This window comes from Hemiscyllium ocellatum, chromosome 18 (genome assembly GCF_020745735.1).
Source record: "Hemiscyllium ocellatum isolate sHemOce1 chromosome 18, sHemOce1.pat.X.cur, whole genome shotgun sequence".
In the NCBI taxonomy this organism is placed as follows: domain Eukaryota; kingdom Metazoa; phylum Chordata; class Chondrichthyes; order Orectolobiformes; family Hemiscylliidae; genus Hemiscyllium; species Hemiscyllium ocellatum.
In genome coordinates, this window is record NC_083418.1 from 48,523,095 (window position 1) to 48,539,673 (window position 16,579).

At 37.3% G+C, this 16,579-nt stretch overlaps 1 protein-coding gene across 4 annotated transcripts in view; it reads right to left on the bottom strand.

The window, feature by feature from the left end:
• Nucleotides 1-16,579, bottom strand: part of LOC132824443 (pleckstrin homology domain-containing family A member 7-like) — a 459,010-nt gene that overhangs the window by 126,850 nt on the left and 315,581 nt on the right. For all 4 annotated transcript variants that reach the window (XM_060838944.1, XM_060838943.1, XM_060838946.1 and 1 more), the window contains exons 6-8: nucleotides 16,466-16,570; nucleotides 7,794-7,866; nucleotides 5,340-5,440 (exon numbers count right to left, since the gene is read on the bottom strand). In XM_060838944.1, the coding sequence (XP_060694927.1) occupies nucleotides 5,340-5,440; nucleotides 7,794-7,866; nucleotides 16,466-16,570 (279 nt within the window). The remainder of the gene's footprint in view (nucleotides 1-5,339; nucleotides 5,441-7,793; nucleotides 7,867-16,465; nucleotides 16,571-16,579) is intronic.

Here is a 16,579-nt window from a genome sequence, read left to right on the forward strand (position 1 = left end):
GTCAATATTTGTTAAGTCTTCACTCCAATCCCAAGCTGAGCCAAACTACAACAATAATGTCCTCAATACCATAAATATATTGATATTCTCACCGACAATGGTAACGCTTTTTTCATTTCCAATACGTTGTTTCTATAATGTTGACTTTGGCTTTGTAATTTCTTCCTGCACATCACTGAAGATGGTCCATATGTGTATGTATTAAACACATATGACTGGCAGAAACCTTACCCCATTGCTACAACTCCGACTGCAGCAACATTACAATCCTCTGTCCAACAACTGGAATGCGTTCCATAATCACACAGTTAAAACTAAGCTCCACCAGGGAAGTTATTAACGTGAACTGACAGCCATTCAGGAAATTACAACAGAGTTCAGCAGTCAATTGTGTTTTAGTTGTTCTGCTCTAAGATAGTATAATTTTTAATACTTTAATATTTTATTTAAATTAACCCATTTTTTAAAAAATCAGCATTGATTACAACATATTTTTATAGTTCAAATTACAGATTAACTTTATAACATCCAACCAGTACATTGCTGTAATAATAAGCATCCAAGATCCAAACCAGAAACAGGTCCACTGCCTTGTTTCAATCTTTAAAAGAGAAGTATATTGCCATGAACTCTTCCATTACCAAATGTGTATTGGCTAGAACAAAGGATTTTCCCTTGCTTCACTCCCTTTAAAAAAAGGAAATGCTGATGAGAAATTATGTTAATTATCAGCATTGTCACTCTCAGCTTAACGGGCACTGGTCAACAATGAAATCTGCTTGATCCGATGTGCAGTATCCAAAACAGTCACTTAACAAACCAAGTACAATTGCTGAATACGTATTTTAATAAAATGCTAACAAGTTCAAAAGGGTCATTTCCATTTCAACTGGAATGTAGTATTTCAAGGTATTTGACCTCCTGCACCCAAGGTGCAAAAAAGCTCATTTCTGCTCTAATGTAAGTTTTTCAAAGTACAACAGATCTAACAGAATTTCTCACTTTAGTAAACTAAAAATTAATAGTTCGATTTTAATTTTCCTATTATTGATGTTGCATTCAGCAAATTAAAACAGCTGTTTGTGATCAGAATACTTCAACCAGAATGAGAATGTCTGAGAGTGTAACAGTCTCATCTGTGCTGTATAGTTAATGCATTAAGTCACCAGACCAAAACACAGATCGTGTGGCAGCACATTGTTGGAAATTTGTACTGGAATGGTGTGAACATCTGAACCACAGTACTTGTGCTTGATAACAGCAATACACAAGCCTCTGACACCAATTTAACTCAGTAGAGGGATAATTAAATTTGATTCCTATTAATTACCCTCTACACAAATCCACTGCAATGAATATCAAAGTAGAGTCTGTTAATTATAAGTTGTTATCAAAAACCAATAAACGGAGCCACAGTTTTTTTGATTTACCACTAAACACTTTTCTGCAATTTGGCTGCCCTAGAAACTGCAGCTCATTCTGTTCATTTGGATGAATTCCAATGACTGCAGCTAAATTCATGATCAAGATTGTGTTCATCAGTAAAACAAAGATCTCAGATAACATTTGACCCTTGAATTCTTTTCCTCAATGTTAAAAGACAATTACACACTGCCAGGAACAAGTTTCAGTTGCACATTTTCATCGCCTCATCCATGATTTTCTTCTCCTAAGGAGTAGGATGCTTCCTTATTGCTCTTTTAAAAGAAAATTTTTGTAAATTGTGTATTCACCAGGGAAGTGAAACACGTTCCCATTTCAGGCACTAGTATCAGCAAACATATTATGTCAAGAACGACATTAAAATTTTGAATAAAGCTCTTTATTCCACACTTCTAAAGTCTTTTAGCTCCAATTTAAAGCTATTGCCAGCTACTGACCAGTGATTAATACAATATTTTCTATTTATCATCTGATTACTATATTCATTCTGTCCAATTTAATGGGCAGTTTTGGTCTATAGATTTGCATATAATTAGAAATGGGTTGATCTTGCAGATTTCAGAAGCAACCCTGATGAGAAACTGGTTGAGACTGCCATCAATTATTCATCACTCATTAATGTCGACTGAAGTTAGAGCCAGATCTCAGAAATAAATGCTAATACGTCTCGCATAGATGCAGGGTCTATTGCAATAAGATATTAAGTCGTGTTGCTAATGTGGAAAGATGGTACTGAATGGCCTTCTTCACTTGAAAGAGTTTTGTAATCTAGTGTATTCACATTTTACTTGTAATTTCCTATCAACTACAGATTTTGCTTCAAAAATGATTTACCTAGCTCTTTTTCCTATGTCTGACAACCTTGTTAAAACTCCTACACACTACCTATACAGACTGAAGTTGAATAGAACAGAGATGATTCATGCATATGTTCAATGATCAAGCATATTCTAAGTCTGGCTGTGACACAATAAGTCAGAAGGCATTCACTCGAACACTGCACAAAAAGTGCTTTCAAAATGAAACAATAAAACTAATGCACATTCTTTGCTGCAATCTGGAAGAAAACTGCTGCTTATGCCCAACAATAGCATTTTTTTTTCTGGAGAAAGTAAAAATTTGAAGGCAAATATACTGAAACAACTTAGAAGAGAACATGATTCAGAAATGTGATGCCAGACTCTCAAACAAAACAGTAACTGAGCTATTTTATTTCTGAAAGTTTGAATGTGCTGTAGATTACCAAAAATAACCAAGTTGAAGAGATGGCAAACATAAAATTCACAGTATTTTACTAAATATCAGACAGCAAAATTTATATCAATTCCTTCACTTATAATTCACATTCTTTATTTTATCTTTTGCTTTATCTACGATCAGTCAGAATACCCAAGCAAACATCGTTAGTGTGGCAGATATAATCAGAGTATGACAAAATCTTGATATCTGGCAAGCTATTTTAGGGAAAATGAAAAGGAGTGACAAAGTTTTAAATGAAATACTTAAAGCCACACGTCAGACTGTCAAAATTCTGAGATTGGCACCTTGTCAGGTGCTTGGATGGAGAATGGTATATGTTCATTCTTATGAAGGCGACAATAAGCATTGAAAGAATTAGTGTAGGAAGAAGGCATCCCAGTCGTGATTCCCAACTCTCTAATTTTCCCCAGTCAAGGGAATACACTGTCTAACATCATTTGCAGCACAAATAATGGCCTAATTGGTTCCATGACATTTCACACAAGCACACTCTGGCCTTTATTTATCCAACACTACATCATGCTATTTCTTTCCTTATGTTTATCCATATATCCCTTAAATTAACTTGTCTTTGAGGTCTCTGCAACTCCTTGTAGTATCAAGTTATAAAATCTAAACTATTTGTTACTGCTGAGAGAGAGATGTGTTGTTAAAGCTTTTCAACCTACACATCAGGATGGATGGGAAAATGTTTGATTTCCAAGGGAGCAATAACTTATACAGCTTACATAAAGGGTCCTGATTGCTTGGCAAGTTGACTCTGGCTGTTCAGAATACTGCCATGAAAACCACACTTCCTGCATAATTCCAACAGTGTTAGAACTTGAACTATCAGCCAATTTAATGTTGTCCATTAGTCTTGAAGCATGTCTCATCTATACTTGTTCGAAGGTAATATTCATATGCATGGTCTTGGAAAAGGAACATGCCCAAACATCTTTACGTTTTTGAACTAAAACAAAATCATAGATGACAGTAGTGCATTCATCATGGCAATTCCTCAAACAATCAGAATCAGCTTGCCAACCAATCTGCAGCTTTTCTCAAGCAGGATTCATTTTTTGCTCCCATTGCATCGTGGGCTCTTCTGTCTGTCTTGAATGCATGACAACACAGGTCTCCTTTTTCAGCATTTAATACCTATTACATTAAAATGAAACTTTGTACCTGCACTCATCATGGTCAACACAAGAATACTAAATTTCAAATCATCACAACAACTTGCACTTTAGGAGAAAAGCTTGCTTCCTGGTTGGCAAGGTGACTGATTGGTTTAGAATGTCATATGGTTGAGTGTGCAGTGGCAGAATATATTACAATGTAGCGTTACCACAACTACTTATAATAGATGGAATAGAGTACATAATCCAAATGTTCCCCAATAGTGAAATTTCATTAACAAGAACATCCAATCTATTAACTTTTATTTGAAACATCTGTTCAATATTTCTGAAGGTTAGGATTTGTCAGTCCTTTTATACAAGGAATGTAAGAAGTCCATTTGGGAACTAAGTCAATACAACTCCATGTTAAGAGACTCTGACTTATTTTTAATTATAAATGTGCTGCTTTCAAGCTTTAAGACTAATTTATGAGGGTCTTATGGTGCAGTGGTAGTGATCCCTAAAGCTGGTGCAAATGATCAGGGTTCATCTCTCACCTGCCTAAAGTAGTATCACAACATGGCTGAATGCATTGGTTAAAATAATGACAATTTGTTGAGAAAGGCAGTGCATAATGCAGAGGGTGCATGCATTATTGAGTTCCCTGCGAGAAAGTCAGTCATGGATTCAAACCCATAGATTTCAGCCCATTAGATGGAAGTCTTCAACAGGTGGTCATGGCATAGTGATAGCGTCACTACTGTTAGGCCAGAAGGCCTGGATTCAAGTCCCAGCTGCTGAATGTCCCAACACGACTGATCATGCAGATTAGAAATATCTGAAGCAGAATAATATTATTATTGTGAGCTAACTAATGAGAGAAGTGAACATCCTAATATTTTGATTTTGGTTTGTGCCTCAGTCAAGGAAGGGGATAACTGTCATGAAAGCTCCTGTAAGCTGCTACCAAAATATGAACAGAATGGACCAACGCTAACAGTGAAGTCCCTCAATCCTTCTCTTTCTCACTCTCAATTGTAAATACTGTCATTATTTGCAGTTGTCTGGAGATAATCATTTAATGAAGTGTACAAAGTTTAGTTGATTATGGTTATAATGTAAACATTAATAAAAGGAAGAGATTTCAATCAGAAGATGGAGAACTTCTGATTTCACTGGGCACACAGGTGGCTCGAGAAATCCTTTGGTGGTATAAAGTAGTAACAAACAACCAGTTCTGTATTTGTTCTTCTTCTATTAACAATGAGTAAAACTCCAGGTTTAAAATCCTGGGTCTGAAGTTCTGGCCCAATTGTCAGGGGATTTCTATTTTCAATTGATCCAGAGAAGTTCGAAGTCAGGAACAGTTCATCGAGTAAAATATTGTCATTCATCTGTATGTGACAGTGTCAGAACAATCTAACTACAAACTTTCAAAACTACAGTTGCATGTATGATCATTTTAAAGCCATAATTAAGTAGCCTACTGAATACCTGACCAATATATGCTACACAAATTGCAAAACCTTGTACCTTGAAAGCATATTTCCGACTTATATGATCTTCAGGGTCTACCGGTGAGATTACATAACTAGGCAAAGGAATGCTGCCCAATACAGTCTCCTCTCTGCTGTCTGTGTAAAACAAAACAAATTGCAATGTTAACAAATCTTGTTCAGAACTTAAATGCTGAAAATCTTGATTACATTTACAATATTGAAACTTTACAACAATTCAGCCAAAATGCAATATACTTATTTTTATACAGACAAACTTTATTTCAGGTATTAACATTGATATTTAAATTATTAAATTAATAATTCTGTCCAATTAACTTTTCATATACTGTATGGAGGGAAGTGACCTATACCAGAGTATCATTCCACCAGTATGGCAGCCTTAAAATACCTCAGCTACACACAGATAAAACAGTTAATGGAGGAAAGCTGTTTGAACATGGACACCATCAAATTATTCCTGATGAAGGGCTTTCGCTGCTCCTTGGATGCTGCGTGAACTGCTGTGCTCTTCCAGCATCACTAATCCAGAATCTGGTTTCCAGCATCTGCAGTCATTGTTTTTACCCCATCAAAAACAAGCCAATATTCTTGTCATCACTTAATGATCAATCATACCAGTCATATCCACTTTGCAACACTTTTCTATTTGACAATCAGAACAAAGAAACTCAAACCAATTTCCTCCCCCATTACGCTACATAAAACTTAAATAGTTAAACGTACTTTAAAATGCACAAATAGAAACTATGAAGTACCAAAGCAAGAGTCGAAATTGATTTTCGATGATTAAAAACAAACATAATTTAGATAAGTGTAAAAATACGTTCTACTAAACACTTGACTGCAATAATCAGATTAACAGCCAGCTTTTATTCCTGACTAAATATTACAATTATTTCATATTATCAGCATACTCTCTTCAAATGATATGTATGAATTAAGCATTAGCTTAGCAATGATAACACAAGGTCTATTCATTAGCTTTGCAGTGTCTGTTTATCAGACACAAAATCAGCAATCAAGTATAATCATGGCATCAGGTTACAAAGTTCACATAAAATGAATTGCTGAATCAATTGGCAATATTTGTTCTTGACTCTCCTCTAATTTTCTAATTTCCTCTCTGAAAGTAATCAAGTATATGACTTCACAAGTTCCAGCAGACCTGAAGGATTTCTGCAACTTTCCATGCAATATATTTTAACATGGCTACCAAGGCAGCACATAAAAACTAAACTGAGCCTGGTCCCAAAATTTCCCAATGGATAGTTACTGAACAGTGATCAAAAGCATTAGCTCTGGCTTACTTTTCCCATCTAATCTACAGATTATATATGATGAGTCACTGGGTCAGTAGTTATAAACAAATTAATTTGATAAGCATTATAAGACTGAAGAGGATCCATTTTGATAGAATGTTTCTCTTTTCCCTCTAACACTAAGTCACCATCACATTTGAGCATCATTGTCGACATGTTGTGTGATTATAGTAATGCTCAGGGTTGAATTTCTCTGTGGTTGCAATGACTCCAGAGACCTTTAAAAATGGAAGGGAAGACTGAAATGCAAATCCTCTCTCTATTTATGGTGAATACAAGTTTTTGTCCATAATTAAAAGGGAGTGGGATGTGAGATGCACATGTATAGAATCTTAATCTGCAGGGCAATTTGGAAATAACTGGATTTCAAGGGCTTTACTCTTAGTTTAAAAAAAACATGCTGCTGAACTGCATTGACTGACAAGCCATCTAATGTAACTTAGAAAAAATACTAACATCTGCTCTTGCAGTTTCAATAAACTTCATTACTGGTACTTCTCAAGGGCTGTAATTACAATTGAGCCCTTTATGGATCGTTTTTTGTCTTAGAAACAGGCTGACAACATTAGGGGAGGTATAACTCAAAAGGGCTTAATGAGTGAGTTTTCTTTCTAGTATTAAGAATGTACGAATGGCAGCTCAAGTAAATTGCCTGGAGGGAAACAATTTTCACGTCTACATGGTTAGTGATGTTTGTCCATAGTGGATGCTGCGTGAATGGTCATGGAAGCTGCATTGGGAGTTGTCATATGGGGATGCAAGGTGCCATGGGTGGGGTATGTGGGGAGAGGAGTGGGCAAAACATGGAAGGGCTATAAGGCTTAACAGACTTTTATATAAAAAAAAGTGGGTCCCACTGTCAGATTTTGAGGCAGGCCTTCTAACCAGCTCAGTACAGTTTCTATAGCTGCCGCCCAAAAGTGGCAGGCCTGACTCAAATGATGCTCCCTGGAACAAAACCTGCATTTCATATAGCCCATGATGTAGAGGAGAGTCAGAGTTAGAAAATTTTTCAATTTAGTGATCCATTTTGGCAGCAACATTTAGCCCTAATTTTTAATGGTGATGATCAGTTACCTTCTAGCATTTGTTTACCCGATAAGTATTTGAATTCTTCTTACAAGATTCACGTGGTGATCTGCACTCACCTTTGTAATAGAACAAACAATATTCTGAAAGTGCAAACCATCGGCGTTTCCACAGTCTCATTCCAGAACTGTCCTACAAGTATAAACCAGCAATCATCCATCAAGTCCAAAGTGATTTTAACAAATACAAATTAGGTTCTGAAACGTTTCCAACATTAAAAGAGACTACAAGGGCATCTAGAAGTTACATACAGCAAGATATAAATGAGAACCCATATTGTGTCAACTTCATAAATCAGCCAGCGAGTGATTAAATGTAGACCACGCGATCCAAAATAAGAAAATATGGGAAATACACAACAGATTGATCAGCATCTCTGCAAGGAAAGACAAGTTAATGTTTGAAGTACAAACTCTTAACTGCAAGAAAAAAGCAATTTGTTTTATATAACTGATAAGAGAGGAGATTATATGCATGACATTCTTACTGATTGGTCAGTCGCTGAACAGTTTCAGATACTGCATTGCAGTAAAAATAAAATTATGACAAGAAAAACTAATGATAGGTATAATCTGGTTAAGAGAAATTTATAAATATTTCCTTGCAGCAGGACTTAGACACTTTGACAAGTATTATACAATAGCGCAATCAGACAATATTAATGCACTTTCCCACCATATATTTTGTAAAAATATTTTAAAAAGCAATCGCTAAATTTTATGTTAATTTATACACCCATGCTTTTGTCCATTCTTCCTCAGTGAACTTGAACGTTTCAAAGCTGCTGTGGTTGGCAGGAACCTTAAACTTGCTTACTATAATATTTATTTGCTTCGAGCACTAAAATAATAACAGACCCTGTGTGCTACATTTATACTGCAAAGAGCTTGGCCTAATGAATGGGAAGAATGCTTAATCAAACCAAAATTTACAAATTCTGCATAGATTCAGCAGTTTTAGCACATACAAACAGCAGGCAACCAACAATTTCCTGCCCAAAAATGGTCAAGACCCAGTGCAGTAGTTAGTAATTTTCACACAGACCAAAATTTACTGTTTAAAAAGAGAAGTTCATAACAATGCAATAGAACATTTTTGCACAAATTATACACAAACTTCAGTAAGCACAAATGTGAGATTAAATACAAAAATCAAGAAGCTAGCAGACGGAACATAATGTGGGAACATGTTAACTTACTCATTTTGACAGGGAGAACAGAGGTGTCGAATATGCTGTAAATGGAAAAAGGCTATAGAAAGCTACAGCACCAGGGTTATGGGAGTTATTATTCTTAAATCTAAAAACAAGGTCAGGAGGTAATAGGGAAGGCCTTCATTTCGAAGGGAATGGAGTATACCAATGATGAGGTTTTGCCAAAACTACACAAGGCACTTGTCAGACCAGAGAGTCAGAGATGTACAGCACAGAAACAGACCCTTCAGTCCAACTCGTCCATGCCAACCAGATATCCTAAACTAATCTAGTCCCATTTGCCAATACTTGTCCCATATCTCACTAAATTCTTCCAAATCATACTCCCATCCAGATGCCTTTTAACTGTTGTAATTGTACCAGCTTTCACCACTTCCTCTGGCAGCTCATTCCATACACACACCACCCTCTGCATGAAAAAGTTGCCCCCCAAGGTCCCTTTTAAATTTTAACCCCTGTCACCCTAAACTTATGCCCCCTCTAGTTCTGGACTCCCCCACCCCAGGGAAAAGACTTTGTCTATTTATCCTATCCATGCCCATCATGTTTTATAAACCTCTAAGGTTACTCCTCAGCCTCTGATGCTCCACAAAAACAGCCCCAGCCTATTCAGCCTCTCCCTATAGCTCAAATCCTCCAACTCTGGCAACATCTTTGTAAATCTTTTCTGAACCCTTTCAAGTTTCACAATATCCTTCAGACAGGTGAAATACTGTGCTAAAACAGAAATTGCTGGAAATATTCGGGTGGTCTGTCAGCATCTGTGCAGCAAGCAATTAAAAAAGTAACTGAAAAACCGAGGGCAGTTTTGAACTCCTTACTTGATGACAGATAAACTGGCATTCAAGGTGAATCAGAGAAGGTTCATTAGGCTCATCCCATATTTGGAGGGATTGTCGTTGAAGTGAGATGGAAAAGGTTGGGCTTGTGCTCCTTGGAGTCTTGAATAAATGGCAGGCAACCTTATTGAAACATACAACAGTCCTGAGGAATTTCCACAAGGTACATGTGGAAAGGGTGCTTCCCCCTTGTGGGGGAACCTAGGACCAGAAGATAATCTTAGTATAAGCAGTCACCCTTTACCACAGAGAAGAAGAGGAATTTCTTCTCTGGTCATGAATTTCTAGATGATAGAGGTTAGGTCACCAGGTACATTCAAGGCTGACATGGACAGATTTTAATCAGTTAAGAAATCAAGGGTTACAGGGAAAAGGCAGAAAAGTTTATTTGAGAATTATCAGGTCAGCTACAATTTCAGCGAGAGGCTGACTGACCTACTTCTGCTCTCACCTTTTAATGGACTAAAATGATCTTCTACAACTGTAAAGTTTCACTGACCAAATTGTTGCAACAGGGTTCTCAAAAAGCTGATATCATTTACTTTAGCTTCATCGGTTTTTACCTCAGTTCTGAAGGGTCACTAGACCAGAAACGTTAACTCAGATTTCTCTGCACAGATGCTAACAAACCTGTTCAGATGTTTCAACAATTTATACTTTTGTCTCTTTTGCTCTAGCTTGCGTTTAGTAGCTGATCAGATATTTGTTATTGCAATTTGCATTTTCTGGATTTGAGCTATAAGGAGAGGTTGAATAGGCTGGAACTGTTTTCCCTGGAGCGCCGGAGACTGAGGGGTGACCTTACAGAGGCTTAGCAAATCATGAGGAGCATGGTAAAGAAAAACAGACAAAGTCTCTTCCCTGGGATTGGGGAGTCCAGAACTAGAGGGCATAGGCTTAGGGCAAGGGGGGAGAAAGATATAAAAGAGATGTAAGGGGCAATGTTTTCATGCAGACGGTGGTATGTGTATGAAATGAGCTGCCAGAGGAAGTGGTGGAGGCTAATACGATTGCAACATTTCAGAGGCATCTGGATGGGTATATGAATAAGGAGGGTTTGGTGGGATATGGGCCAGGTACTAGCAGGTGGGACTAGAGTGGATTGAGATATCTGGTTGGCATGGATAAGTTGTTCCAAAGGGTCTGTTTCCGTGCTATACATCTCTATGACTCTATGTTTTTCACTAGTAATACATCAAACTGTTAATCAAATATTGTCTATCTATTCTTATAAGTTACACATGCTGAATTATTTTAATCGCCCACTTACAGACACTTGCTATACAAAGCGTTTATGGAAACTAAATGGGTAAGGACAGTTTAGTAAATAGCAACTACCACTTGTTTATTGTCTGCAATAAATTCTGGTCAATGTGCAAGTTCATGTTGGGCTGAAAACTGCTGGAACAGTTCAACTCATGCTATAGGGAGTTAACAAGACTTCACTTGGAAACGCTTTTGTGCAGTAGCTTCATTGAACTATGCATTTGTAAAATCGACGTGCATCTGGGACCTTCATGAATATTGCGACCAACAATATATCACCGAGGAGAACAAAACAGAAATGATGAAGGAGTATAAAATTGAGTCAAATGAAATACGAGATTGAAGAAAACAGGGAAAAGTTTTTTTTAAACCTGAAATTTTAAATATCTAACAATAATTTACTATTTACAGGAATGAGACTTGACAGTTTAAACTGTTTCCTTTCTAGAGAGATGGATCTGCACTGCATTAATAATGACCACTTAAGCTTGAGAAGAGTTCTATATTAATTATGAAGCCAAACTTTAAGTAGCTTTAAAAAGAACAATTAATGTACAAATTCAGCAAGTTGTTTAAGGCAACAGGGGGTCTAATGTTGAGATGCCGCATGCGCAAATAAAATAACATAGAAGTATAAATGGAGTAGCAAGTTTCTGAGATTCACATCTTATTTGGTATCTTTCAATCCCGCATTTATTAGGCTGATTTTCACATCAGTAATAAATTGTTTCAATAAAACATTTTTCCAGAGCCTTTACCCCAATATCTTTGCACCCCTCCCCTCCCACCAAATTCCATTGCTCAACTTTGGACGGCATGGTGGCACAGTGGTTAGCATTGCTGCCTCACAGCGCCAGGGACCTGGGTTCAATTCCCGCCTCAGGCGACTGACTGTGTGGAGTTTGCACATTCTCCCCGTGTCTGCATGGGTTTCCTCCGGGTGCTCCTGTTTCCTCCCACAGTCCAAAGATGTGCAGGTCAGGTGAATTGACCATGCTAAATTGCCCGTAGTGTTAGGTAAGGTGTATATGTAGGGGTATGGGTGGGTTGCACTTCGGTGGGTCGGTGTGGACTTGTTGGGCCGAAGGGCCTGTTTCCACACTAAGTAATCTAATCTAATCTAATCAATATGCAATATCATAAACATCAAATCCTCTCTCTGTACATGCTCTTCTTCACCATAAATGGATCTGTTAACAAACTAATTACAATACTGAGCATGAGCTACTCTTGGCTTTGTAAAGGAATCTATAATTTAACAAAAAAGTCTTAATGACATTTTCAATTTTGTCCAAAACATGATTTCCTGCAGTAAAGCTCAATTTGGAACCAACTCAGAATGTTTTGCACCATGACTCCCTGCAGTCTACAAAAAGTCACCTGGATTCTGCTCAAATTAGTTTCACTGAGGTCCCAAAGAGAAAACCTCATTGCAGTGATAGTTTGTTGCAATTGTCCAAAAACCTATACAAATTAAACAGTGCAACATAAAGCCCTGTAAATATTGGAGGTGAATGGGAAATCATTAACAATTGGCATACCTACTTCAGTGATCAAATTCATCTTTAAAAGGTAATGCTCAATTTAAACAGCAAGCTCAATGGAACCTTGCCCACATCAGTACGGATTTAAAATACATTGAATAAAATCTGTGAAATCCAGGTCTGGAATTAGGTTTTTAAAAACAATTATTCGACAAAGAGAAATGAAACCTGAAACTAGCACAGGTAAATGTGTTTATTTGCTTGGTTTCTGTTAACACACTTACTCCTGACATGAATAATGGAGTGTCTGAACTAACCATTGCTGGTTAACTTTCAATTAGTTAACGGTGGAATGTATTGGTTCAATAGCTAAATAACTCCACTCCACCCCCACCATGCCTTGAGTAATAGTAATAATAAACTGAACAAATACTCATCTTGGATTGAAATGTCCAATTACTTTCCATTGTACTAATTTTCAAAAAAACTTCTACAATTTTAAGTTATCACAGGATAATACTATTTGTTTCTCATCTTGAGGCAAACTGGAGACCACATAATCCTCTAAAACAATAGCTCCTGCCACACACTGCATTGCATTATCTCACTGATGGATTAATGGCAAGTGAACATGGATATTTTTCTAATTGGCTTAGGGGAGTTCAAGTCTTAGCAATATTCCTACGCTGAAGGATGTTATACTAGAAAGAAGTTTTTCTCCTTTCAAGTTTATGTCAATAGATATACCCACACCTCAAGAATATCACTATCACACCAACTACTGCCTTTCATGCAATTTGGCTGTATTCAGCAAACAAATATTCCTGATAACTATGACTAATCGACATGAAATTTTGAACAAGTTTTTCTGTTGATTTTTATGCCTGAGTTCCTATCATTCAATTTGCAAAATCTCAGTAAGGCAGCTTGATGGGATTTACGATATGTTCTTTTGTAGCTCACATTTAAAGTTGAATGGTAAATTTATCAAAAGTATCTAACATGCCCAGTTTTATTTGTTGTTGATTACTTGGAAACTTTAAAAATGTTTGCTTGTGTTATTTCATACCATAATTGTATGCTTCTCTTCTCTTTGCATTAACCAAAATGTATTTAGATGTGAAACAACAATCTCAAGTATTAGACTGTAAAGATGGGCAGCATGGTTTCCTCCCACAGTCCAAAAATGTGCAGGTTAGGTGAATTGGCTATGCTAAATTGCCCGTAGTGTTAGGTGAAGGGGTAAACTTAGGGGAATGGGTGTGGGTGGGTTGCTCTTCGGCTGGTTGGTGTGAACCTGTTGGCCTGAAGGGCCTGTTTCCACACTAAGTAATCTAATCTAAATTTCTCTCCAGCTAAAAAGATATTGAACATCCTCATCGGCAGGAATGAGTGTGACGATCACTCACACTTGCCTCAGTGGTAATATCTCAGTGTGAGAAGGTTATATACTCAAGTCCCATGCCAGAGGCTGGAGTTCAGAATCTAGGCTGACACTTCAATGCAGGACAGAGAAATTGCTCAGAAGTGCTGTCTTTCAGAGGACAAACTGTTTCCATCATGGAAATATATATTAATATAATTGCTAACACAATCAGTGCAAAATGATAAGACTCTGCTTTATGTTACAAGGTATGATCTGCAAATTATAATATGGTGGGAATGTATAAGCAAATTCAATAGAATAATACATAAAATACATATGCACACATTTGGAACAGGAGTAGTTTTCAAAACTACGACTGGGACAAGCTTGGAACACCTGTTCCAAACAGCTAGAGATTAAAAAAAACTGCAGATGGTGGAATCTAAGGTAGACAAGCAGAAGGCTGGAAGAAAACAGCTAGCCCGGCAGTTTCAGGTGGCTGAGAAGTCAACGGTTTGGGTATAACCCTAACTCCTGTGTTCTTCCAGCCTCCTGCTTGTCTACCTTCCAAACAGCTGGTACATAAACTAAATGGCCTGCTCCTATACTTATTAAAAAAAGTTTGCATTCGCCCATTTTGATATTCCAATATCTCTTGGAAATTTTCAAAGATCAAGTAAGTTTTCATCATATCTGGTCAACTTGAGCACATAAACAATACACTTCAGAGAAGATTTCCTTTTACTTTAGACAAGCCGAGTTGCTGGGTAAATGCATGGAAGATTAAGTACAATGAGGCTAAATGAGACTATCCATATTGGTAGCAAAAACAGGAAGGTGGATTCTTATCGGAATGGTGATTAATTGGGAAAGGGATGATGCAACGAGACCTGGATACCCTTTGTCCATCAGTTGCTCAAAGAATACAAGTGGTCAAGGTAGCAAACGGTATGTTGGTCTTCATAGCAAGATGATTTCAGAACAGGAGAGGGATGTTTTGCTGCAATTATTCCAGGCCTGGAATACTGTATGCAGTTCCAGCTGTTTATGTGAATAAGGAATTTCTGGCTATCGACAGAGTCCAACAATGTTTTACCATGGCTGATACCAAGGATGGCAGGACAGACATATGAAGAGAGATTGAATCGGTAAGGACTATATTCACCACAGTCTAAAAGAAAGCACAGCGATCTCATGAAAGCCTAGAAAGTTCTAAATGGACCAGAAAGAGTATATGCAGGAAGGATATTCCCAGTTGTCAGGGAGTCCAGAATCAGTAGTCAGAGTCCAAGGTTATGCAGTGGGCCATTTTGGACTGAGATGAGGAGAAATTTCTTCATCACAGCAGTGAGCCTGTGCAATTCTGTGCCATAGAAAGTGGTTGAGGGCAAAACATCAAATATTTTCAAGGAGATAGATATAGTTTTTAGGACGAAAGGAATCAAAATGTATCGGGAAATGGAGGCAACAGGCTAAGTTCAGCCATGATCATACTGAATGGCAGAAGGGATCCAAAAGCCAAATGGCCTACTCCTGCTCCTATTTCTTCCATTTCTTATATTTAGGTTGATTTTTTAATTGAAGTTTGTGGATATTGCTATGTCAAGAAGTGAGTTGATATTGTTTTTGCCTACATTACAACAGTAACAACTTTGAAAGCTACTGCATTCGTTGAGATATCCAGAGGTTGTGAAGAGTGCTGTACAAAACAAATTTTTCTTTTGCCTATCCAATAGTTACGCACAATTCTCAGCAACATTTCATGAGAGATTTGGCCTCACTAACTCACTAAGCACTTCATTTTGAAACTCACGATCATCTTCCAATTCCTTCAAATGTCTTTTACCTCTCAAAGCCAATACCCAGAACTCCATATGGTATCCTTCTACTGAGGGATTTGGCCTTCCTAAGTCTCCAAATGGCTCTTAAAGTTTCAAATCACATGCTGTGTGACTGACAAATAGCTGGAACGTTTCATGTGATAACCAGATCACAAGATGCAGGAATAGTAGTAGTGATTTAGTCCATTAGTCCTGCCCGTCCTTCAATGAGGTCATGGTTAATCTGATATTCCTCAACTCCACTTTCCTACCATTGATTTCCCTTGATTTCCATACTGCTTAAAAATCTGTCCATCTCAGCCATGAATACACTTAATGATTTAGTCCCTCCAACCCAACATGCTGGATTTCATCACAAGATGGAGGTAAAACTACATATTCCAAATGAAGTATTTTCAATTTGCGGCACTCCTCCCTCACCTCAGTCTTCCTCAAAACCAGACTGTTTAAATAAAGTCATATTGTTGAAGACAAAACCAGCTCTTTACTTCCTTTCCATTGAAGCACATTATCCTAAATTTTAATTTTAATAGTGCACTACTACAAACATGCCTGTGATATCCTGCACAGTTAATCAAATATGTTCTTCTGAGTCAAAGTGAGATGAAATTTCATCAGATGTAACTTTTCCTTCCACTTGATCATGAATCAAGTCTGTCACCTTGTACTTGTTGTTGAAGAATGACCAATAATCATCAAGTTAAGAGTGCACAGTGCTGTACCTGCTTGTAAAGCCATCCTCTCACCACAACTGGAGCATTTGGGTTCCTCTTGCTCGACTGCTCTCTCTTCCCAAAGCTATGGATTTTGCCACTTGGTTTTGAAATCTGATTTAA